The sequence below is a fragment of the Polypterus senegalus genome, chromosome 1 (assembly GCF_016835505.1).
Source record: "Polypterus senegalus isolate Bchr_013 chromosome 1, ASM1683550v1, whole genome shotgun sequence".
In the NCBI taxonomy this organism is placed as follows: domain Eukaryota; kingdom Metazoa; phylum Chordata; class Cladistia; order Polypteriformes; family Polypteridae; genus Polypterus; species Polypterus senegalus.
In genome coordinates, this window is record NC_053154.1 from 192,166,052 (window position 1) to 192,175,899 (window position 9,848).

At 36.6% G+C, this 9,848-nt stretch overlaps 1 protein-coding gene across 1 annotated transcript; it reads right to left on the reverse strand.

The window, feature by feature from the left end:
• Positions 1–6,075: 6,075 nt before the first annotated feature.
• On the reverse strand, positions 6,076–9,281 carry LOC120518812 (somatostatin-1A-like). Its single transcript, XM_039741800.1, has 2 exons — positions 9,092–9,281; positions 6,076–6,366 (listed from the first exon to the last, which is right to left on the reverse strand). Exons 1-2 carry the CDS (start codon positions 9,230–9,232, stop codon positions 6,163–6,165), a joined length of 345 nt encoding a protein of 114 aa, XP_039597734.1. The 5' UTR covers positions 9,233–9,281; the 3' UTR covers positions 6,076–6,162.
• Between the last annotated feature and the right edge of the window lie 567 nt (positions 9,282–9,848).

Here is a 9,848-nt window from a genome sequence, read left to right on the forward strand (position 1 = left end):
TTTGCTGAATCTGGAGAAATAGAACATCTATAGTTTTGAAGTTACATATCTGTTATGCTTATAATACTTTTATTGAAATTCAGATTTTTTAATTCTTAACTCTTTAACTCATCATGCTACAGGCTATCCTACTGTATTGAGTTAAACGTACAAGTTCAATAGGTCATCTTTATTTAGCACTGCATCTGTTTGTAGACTTCAAAGACCATCCAGGCTCAATGACTAAGTGCAGGATGCATTACCAATACCAATTAATATTATTCTTATGATCACTTTTGACTTTACTTACTATATAATTTACTAATACAATTAAATTTGGATATGATCCCCTATGACTATGCTATTATCTTATTAGGTTATTATATGAGGCGTCCCCCATATCTTTTAGGATTTATTTCACATTATTTATTAGTCAGCTGACAGACAAAGAAACACAGACTGTTTAATAGACACATACTTACAAATAACATATAAGAGCATCTGCCACCCCAGACTCTGAATAAGAATAATTAATCTTCTTTTATTTTTCTTTACTAGATTTTATCCCACTTCATGCCCAAGTAAGTTACTTGGCTAAGACAGAAGTTCTTTAAACAACATTCAGCACACTGGAGAAAGCAACTGTTCACAAGCAAACAGCTTCCACTCTTTGCAGTCATTTCAACACACTTAGCATTTGCTTCATTCTTTCAAATGTCCTCACATATTCTCATATTCACATTCTTCTTTACAATTGCACTTCATTCACAGAATAAAGCTCCCTTACAATTGTATTTCATTCACAGAGATCTCGTGCTATAAACTTACTCGAGGTTGTGCTTTTTATTTTATTTTATATAAGGTTTCACCGTTCAATGCACTTAAACGCATCTTTCCCTTTATGCTTATTTACTTATCACAACCATCAAACACCTCACTTCTTTACCTTCATGCTTATCATTACAATCAAGCAACTTCTCAGGACACAAGCTGATATTACTTTCATTAAATTAGGAGTACATCTTACCTCAGTTTCATATGGCGCTAGTCTCCAGATCATGAAAACTCCGTGGCGAACCAATTCAGCGACAATCAAGGAAAAATATTTCCATGGCAATCCGATTCAGCGACAAGAAGGTGAATCCACCCATCGGGAAATCACGCGGCTCAATTCCACAACAAGAAAGCATTCCCAGAAAAAGTTAGGCAGTCACAAAGAATATCCAGATTCAACAAGAAAAACATAAATGCTTGAACCTTTATTTCCTATCACTGGGCAAGTGTGCTAACCACTGTGCCACCATACTCTTTACCGTAATAGTTCCTAAAATACACAACCTCCATTTACGCACATCAGGCACATTCTGCATTTCACAAGAACTTGTCTCCCTTCTCATTTATTATTACAAAAAGAGCATTTTTTCCTTTAAACTTGATCAGGGTTTGAAAGGAAAAATGTTTTGCATGTTTAGGAGTAGATTTAAACAAAAGTGGAGACATTTTATTCACTTTAACCCAATTATACATATCGATAATTATATTTCTTTGTCATGTGAGAAACTGTCTCATTTTTAAATCCACACTTATACAATTAATACCTTCTTAAAAGTATGGCCAGTACTTACAGGAAGGTAACAGAGGCATGCTTCTCCTTTCAAAGTTAAAACCAAATGTATCTGTTCCTTTGCCAATTTAAATTAGAGCTCTTTTACATTTTAGTGCTATTTGTGTACACATTATACAGTTTCATTTTTACTACTAGCTTATAACGTAGGTTTGTGTAAGCAATACGGTACTTATAAGATGACTAATTTAACGAATTTCTGTGCGTTTTTCGATGTTTTGCAATTATCAGCACATGACACGTCATGATACTTTAGCAGTATTTGTGGTTTGCCAAAACCTTTAACCATTTGGTCACAGCAACATCTGCACAGCTCATAAACTGCATTTTTAACAGGTGGACGTATCGTGTATTCTGGATTATATCAGGCTGCTATTCTGCCATTAAAGATTTCTACAATTATTTTAGTGAGCGCAAGATTTTATGGATTTTTTCGGCATTGACATTGTTCCTCTTTAAGTAATTGACTACAAGACCTGCTGGATGAGTGACTCGTCGGACAACAAGGTAAATGCATGCCTGCATGCATCAACTCTTAATAACGTTCAGTTCTTCATAGCTTTACAAAATACTATTTCTAATGGCTAAAAGTGTAACCTACTTAATAACAGTGTTCCTCAACACGGCATTTACTTCTCTGGCAGGTTTTGGACATTCATACGGCATTTGATTAATCTGTGTTGTCCACCCGGGTGCCGTTTAAGTTTTGTCTCTTTTATTTTATTTATTATTATTATCCATGCATTGTAGCCCATATTTTCAAGACCGCCTTTCGCAGGATTAAAATCCCATTTCAGTTAGGGCCAAGCATTTAAGGCAGTATAACTCAGTCACGGGAGTCCATGACTGTGCACGTGACCATCCCAATATACTCAGTATCTGACAGAGACCTTCCATGCTGTCATTATCAGAATCATATTTGATACAGTTATTAATTTAGCCACAATCCTGTTCGTGACGCCATTTGTTTCCTCTAGGGGTCGCTAGCTCCCTAGCTGGAATAAATTCTTTTGTAATTGCGGTGTTTTAAGTAACCTGAAACTATATAGATATAATGTAAAAAGGCAATATCCCTCTCATAGTGATACAGCGGTAAAAATCACATAAGAGAAAATAACTTAGCTTTCTTTAATGACGATTTTAAGCATCATAACAGACAAATGGAAGCCATGACAACACTTTGTGTAGTGTTTGTCATTTTACGTCGCTGCGCTGAAAGGATTTTCAGGACGGATGACATAATCCGGCTTCAAAGTGTTTGGCTGCTCTACAAGACTTTTTATACTGTCTTCTCCATGTGCAGGCCCTTACTTAGGTTCCAAACAAGGCCAGGAGAGGATTCAATTTCATCTGTAACATACAGAAATAGTAAAATGCCCATTTTCGTAGTTCTACCTTTCTCTCTTCAAATGCTTGCCTAGCAGTTCTAAATACTGAGAGCCTCTGTGTGCTAACTTTGGTCTGGCCTGTACATGTGAGTGGATTTATACAATAATTATTGTACAGAGCACAGTGACATTAAACTTATTATTCTGATTACAGGTGTGTGCGTGTGCGTGTGTGTGCGTGTGTGTGCGTGTGTGTGTGTGTGTGCGCGCGCGCCCTGCAGTGGGATGGCGCCCTACCCAAGGTTTGTTTCCTGCCTTGCACCTTGTGTTGCCTGGGATTGGCTCCAGCAGACCCCCATGACCCTGTAATTAGGATATAGCGGGTTGGATAATGGATGGATTGATTGATCACAGGATCCTAATTCCTCTTCCAAATTTACTCCTCATCTACACTTTTGAGCAATCTGCCCTAATGCCCTTCCAAACTCCAAGAAGACAAGTCAAAATCTAAAGCCTCCTCCTAAGTTATAACATCCCTAGATGCTGCTGCTACTCAATTTCTCTAGGAAAGTGGTAACCAATAAAAAAATATATTAAAGTGACATGTATGTTAAAGTTGGCCTAGCAAGGGTGTGGGTGTATGAGTGATTGTGCCCTGCATGCACTGATGCCACAGACAGGGTTGGCTCCTGTTTGGTGCCCAATGTGTCCCTGAAATGAAATAAGAAAGTTTGATAATGGATGGATGGACCTCTGGGATGCAGCTGCTTTTTCTAAATGTAACCCTAAACGATCTCTAACCTACATATCCAATAACGGCTAGAAATGCAAACTGTAAAAGCTGGAGTGCTTCAAGTAACATCAAGTCTAACACGATTCATCTTCAAAAATTGCAAAAAAGACTTTCCTTATTCATTCTTATTGTACTTTCTGCCCACATGTCATTATTAAAGCATGCATTCATTCCCATCAGATCAGTCAATTTCACCTTTATACCCTTTTTTAGAAATTGCTTTAGACATCTGTAATTATTTTTATTTAAATAAATAACAAATACATTGGTTGTACACACATGTTTTAATCCTTGCATACTTTCTCACCCTAAATATTCACAATAAGGAGTGTTTCAGATGTGTGACTTGTATTGCTAAGATGATATAAACAAACTGAAATGCAATTCAACACACTTTTAATCTAACTAGAACAAGAAGAATTTCTTCATTTACAGTAAGTTGTTTGCCATATATATGTTATTAGCAAAGAATTGATCTTCAAATCACTTTGTCCAATAAGTTCTGAGATTTTCAGGAGTTTTCAAATAAGTTAGTTATCCTCACTGTTCATAGTGTGATTAGCACATACAAATAAGAATTTCATTGTACTCTGCACATGTCACAAACTAATATTATGAATGCTTAGTTATTTGACTGAATTGCAGAAGCTCTGCAACAGAGTCTTGTTTGATCAGTTGTGGGCTTTAACAAGGTTTGCTCCATTAACTAGCCATCAAAAATGAAGGGTACTTAGTAAATACATTTTAAATAAATCCAATAATCAATAGTGTCCACTGTTTCTGTTTTTTTTTTTTCAGGCACTTCAGTCTCTGTCACCACACCAGTGATGTGCACTTTAGGTTTATTGGCCACTCAAAACTGACTCTATACATGGCAGTGTCTTATTGTTAAATGTTTATGGGAGTGTGTCATGAGCACAAAACATGATGTTCCTGAAGATTGTAATGGAAGAAGCAGGGTCAATAAATGCCTGTGTGGAAGAAAGCAATCATTTTTAATGATCAAAGTTAATTTATAAACCAAACTATTTGTGTATACTATTTTCGTAAGTTCACCCTCCATCCACATTCCAACCCACTAGCTCAGAACCATGGAGAAACGATACCTACCCAGCAAGTTAACATAAGAGTAAAGTCTAAAAGAAACATAAATACATCAGAGACACAGACCTGTTATTTATATGGTGGTAATAGTAAAAGCTGATACTCACCAGGACCTGATTTAAAAATGACAACACATCACCTTGTATGAATTTTGGTTACCACAGAGGATTTGAATAGCAAATACATCCACAATAAATAGACAAAGCAGTTTCAAAAAAGTGAATGGGTGGACAAAGGCTGTATAAGTCATGTGGGTGTTGTTGCAATCCCCAATTAATGTTTCTTTCTCATCACTTCTGTGCTCTTCACTTCCACTTTTGCATCCTTTACTCCTTCTAGATTCTGACCCAGTCTCCTGCCTCCTTCTGTTGGTGGCCAATTCCTTTATGTTCCCCAACGTAGGTCATTGCCTGTTTATATACAGTGCCATCTGACAGTTCCTAGATGCAGAACTTCCCTGATGTAAAGGAATACTTTTAATACATATTAAAAATCAGTTTTTAAATATTCCCTTTGTGCATTCATTCATTTTCTAACTTACTTAGAAAGTTGGAGCTTATCCTTGCATCTTTGGGTCAAGGAAAAAAAATAATACTGGATAGGATGCCAGTTCATCACATGGCACACTTATTCACACATCAGCAATGTGCAGAAAATTCCAGAAATATTAAAAGGTTCTTTAGGCACCATACATGGGTGACTTCATCTTTCCTGTTCATCCATTTTTTCAGCAGATTGCTCTGTTTACTTCTATACAACCTTTTGTTTTTTACTACATCACCTGCAGTGATCTGAATGCCACAGTACAATTTGATCCTTTAGCTGTCTTTTTCTTTTCATTAATTATCCACTTCCTCCATTAACTGTTTTGTGATACTGAGTTTTCTATACCTATTATGAAAAGAGCTTGTGATGTGCTGCATCATGAAAGGTTTTATAAAACATCAGCTTTGTTAAGCTGTACAATTTCTGAAGCATTTAAGACACAGACACAGAGCTCCTTTGAAACAACATTTAATTGACACTTTCATTCTAATGAATTCAAATGTGGGATGGCATGCTGTCACAGAGGGCACTGCAAGCGTTTATGTCCTAGTTTAGACTCTACACTCTATCTGAAGCAACCCTATTCATTCAGGCTTTCTTGCATTTGGTCTGACAATGGAGCATGAGAAACTGAAAAAATGTTTTAAACTGAGTTGAAAAAAATAAAAAAAAAATACAACCTGTCAAAAAATTCAGTGAAAACTCTTTATTAACACACTGTGTAATTACATTGGAGCTGATAGCACAAAACAATACACACATTGTTGGCTTCTACTCAGAAAGTCTATTTAACATGATGTGAAAGTCTTCCAGTAGAAATTCTTGCACCCAGCTTTGCGCTCCCGAGGTGGCAACTGGTTGGCTCCACTTTCAGTGGATCTCTCAAGGTCAAGGTGAACTTCGTTATCAGCGGGAACTTCAGACTCTGTTAGCTCACTTTCAGACTGGCCCAGCTGACTTATAATGTCTTCCAGGGTGAATCTGGTCAGTGCCTGCAAGAGAAAATAGTCATGACAAATCACTTAGGAAGTATGTTGGCATGATGTTTAAACTATGTTCTAAATTAGTCTATGCCACTGTATTATATTATATTATATTATATTATATTATATTATATTATGTAATGTAGCATAACAAATATGTCTTTCAAGTCTGACTAAACTAGACTCTGGGGTTGTACAGGACATGATCTGATTGATCAGCAACACAGTAAGAGCAGCACTGGATAAATCAACAAATTTCATAATATTACTTACTTGCACTGTATATTGGAAAAGAGTATTGCATTATAATGTTTCAGACATTCATGCACAGTAGACTAACAATAAACTAGATTTGCGATCCTCCATAAAGATATCCTTAACATAACAGTTGCAATGTAAGTAGGACATGATTTTAAGTGATTTGCAGTAACTCAAGTAAAATAATTAAAATAACATAACATTCTTAAACATGCCTAAGCAAAATAAGTGTCACAGAGAACATTTTCACCCTGCCTAACAAAGATTAGTTCTTCAAATTAATTTGCCCTGGGTTGGGCTGGCACCCCATCCATGGATGCTTTTTACATTTTACCCAGTTTGGCCAAGATAGTTTCCAGCCACTCTAACCTTGAACCTAATTAAATGACTTGGATAATGGATGGAAGGGTATTATGTTATATGATTGAATGAACATATTAATAAAATAATATAGGAGACAACTTGTTTCACTTACAATTCCAGGTCACAGTGTCAAATTCTAATCCCAATACCTGTCTCTGCGTGGTAGCTTTAGTTTCCTCTCAAATCACAGAAATATACAGTTTAGGTTAATTGGTGACTCTACATTAGTCAAATTTAAATGGGTGCAAGTGGATTTGGAATGTTGTCTCATCTAGGGTTAGCTTCTGCGCAACCATTCAATTAGCTTCCTTCCTAGCCCAAAGATGTCCTTGACTGTACTGAGTATGTATATTATATTATATTATCCATCCATCCATTATCCAACCCGCTATATCCTAACTACAGGGTCACAGGGGTCTTCTGGAGCCAATCCCAGCCAACACAGGGCGCAAGGCAGGAAACAAACCCCTGGCAGGGCGCCAGCCCACCGCAGTATATTATATTATATTATATTATATTATATTATATTATATTATATTATATTATATTTATATTATATTATATTATATTATCAGTCACTCTAAACTTTGTCCATTGTTGTGTGTAAAGTATGTGCATGTTTGTATTAGACAGTTTTTTTGTGTCTCTGTTTATACTTTTATATATAGAGACAGAGAAAATTGAGAGAGTTGAGATATTAATTTTCTTGGTTATATTTCACATTTATTATCTGCTAGAGATGATCATGTAAATAATTAATCATTTAATCTTTGAAAAAACAAAACAAAAGGCCAGTCAAGGTGCCTTGGTAGTGCCTTACACGAACAGTTAGGTGTTAAAGTTGTTGTATTAGATAATGTACCTAGAACATACTGCACACTGAGCTTTTCTTCTTCATTAATGTTAATTGGGTCAAGAAAGATTACAAAAATAAATTGCATATACAGTATAATTACAGGCACCAGCAGCAATTTGCAGATGGTGCTACAAACTATAATTCTTTTCTACTTATAGCATTCAAAAGCAAATACAGAATTAAGACTGAAAGTGTGTGTCCCAATTATATGTTATTAAAGGGTACTTTGGGTAAAGAAGAAATGAAATTTCAATTTAGCTGGTGTACTTGTGTGAAGTTGCAATTAATCATTAAACAGCACTCTAAATTAAAAAGCGGTCCTTTTCTATGAGACATCAAGCCATTTGGCAGGAAGCAGAGTCTGTGATACTGCCAGCTCCACAGTTTTGCCACTGTCAGCCTTATTAATTAGGCTGTTAATCAAAGAAATGTGCTTTTACAATAACTTTTGCTTGTTTTCTGTACAAAACACAGCTGGAACAAACAATTAAAATATCTTTGCCATGTCACGTGTTGTTTTGTGTTGGCACTTCAGCCAGTGACATTTGGCATGACAGTATTAGTTGCAGTCCGAGATAAAATAAACTTCTCTACCAGTGACCTTTCAAAAAGGTGGTAGGGTGTAATTCTAAAGTGGCATTGGTCATGTTGGTCCCCATCCATCTACCCATCTCTTCAGATAGGTCAATTCAGTATCTTGGGGGAATCTTTAGCACATTCAAGCAAAAACACTTTCAGAAAGGGCTTTTTACCTTATTACATCATGGGAGATAGTTCCTTCGGATAAGTCAGACTTTCTAGATTCTGATTCCGTTAAAAATTTGCAGTATGCCTCACTGTGTTCTGTTTATCGGTCAATTCTCTATTTCATGAATATTTTTTCTTTATTAAAAACTTCTTTGTTTTCATCCCATTTTAACAATTCATGTTCAGGCTTTAGGTAACTAATGCTGTATCAAAGTAAATGGAATTAGTTATGTAGCATCATCAAAATAGTGGGAGACAAGTATGAAGGCAGCCTAAAAGTCTGATTTGTGCTGGTGACACAGATGAAGCCATGTGTATGATGTGTTGCACTAGCTGCTTTGTTGACTATGGTGAATTTGTACTCCCAGATTTTCATTTGCTAGAAATTGTTAACAAACCCTGACCCCTCCCCATGTCTACATTTTGTAAAAGTCTGCCTGCATATTTTACTTCTATCAAATATCACCTTACAGCCTTAAATTTTGCAAGTCAAACACAGATGGATTTTACCTCTCTTCCCATTCCTGTGGCGGCTGCTCTCTGTAGGAGTCTTTGAAGCCGAAGATCAGATCTCGGAGCAGCACCAACCTCGCAGATGACTAGGACAAGGCTCAGGAAAGCCAGGCTGCATGACAGTCGAATGTAGGCCATGGTTTCTTCTTTTCTGTTCTTTGTTTGAAGGCAGATGCAGAACAGGTAGATTGCCTGATGTATTCTGTTCTTCCCTGAGACCAGTGCCCTCATTTTAAAGAAAAATCCACACTGTGGTTGGGCGGGGTCCGAAACATTGCAACACTTTTTCCAGGCTCTGCCACGCATGGTCTATAGCCACAGCTGCCATTTGGAGTTTTGGAAATCCTGGAGACCCAGGTATTTACAAACACCAATTACTTTGCCTTAATGTCATTTTTTAGAAAGTACACAGTAGGTCTTTGATTAAGCCAAAGGTTAAGGCTTTTTAATTAATCTACTTTAAACTCCACATAATACTGTTGGCAGGCAAAATGTGCTCCTGGACAGGCTGGACAAACCTCACCATCATTGTGCACTTGGTCTTCATGCAGCTGTCATTTGAGCAGATGTTTGTGAAATAGCTGACTTTCAGCATGTGGAAATAATGACATTTAACCCACAGGCTGGGGTTAGTTTATGGTATTTGGTTTTGTGTTGGTTTTATATGAGTGTACATCCATCCATTTGCTGTTCCTTTCATGTTTTGTGATATTGTATGTCATTTTTTTTTTTTATAATAGATCTGGGGCCTCTC

Coding starts and splice junctions, on each gene's coding strand:
- LOC120518812 (XM_039741800.1), bottom strand. CDS start 9,232: ATGGCCTACATTCGACTGTCATGCAGCCTGGCTTTCCTGAGCCTTGTC. Junction 6,367..9,091: donor CCACAGGAATGGGAAGAGAG/GTAAAATCCATC, acceptor TTTCTCTTGCAG/GCACTGACCAGATTCACCCT.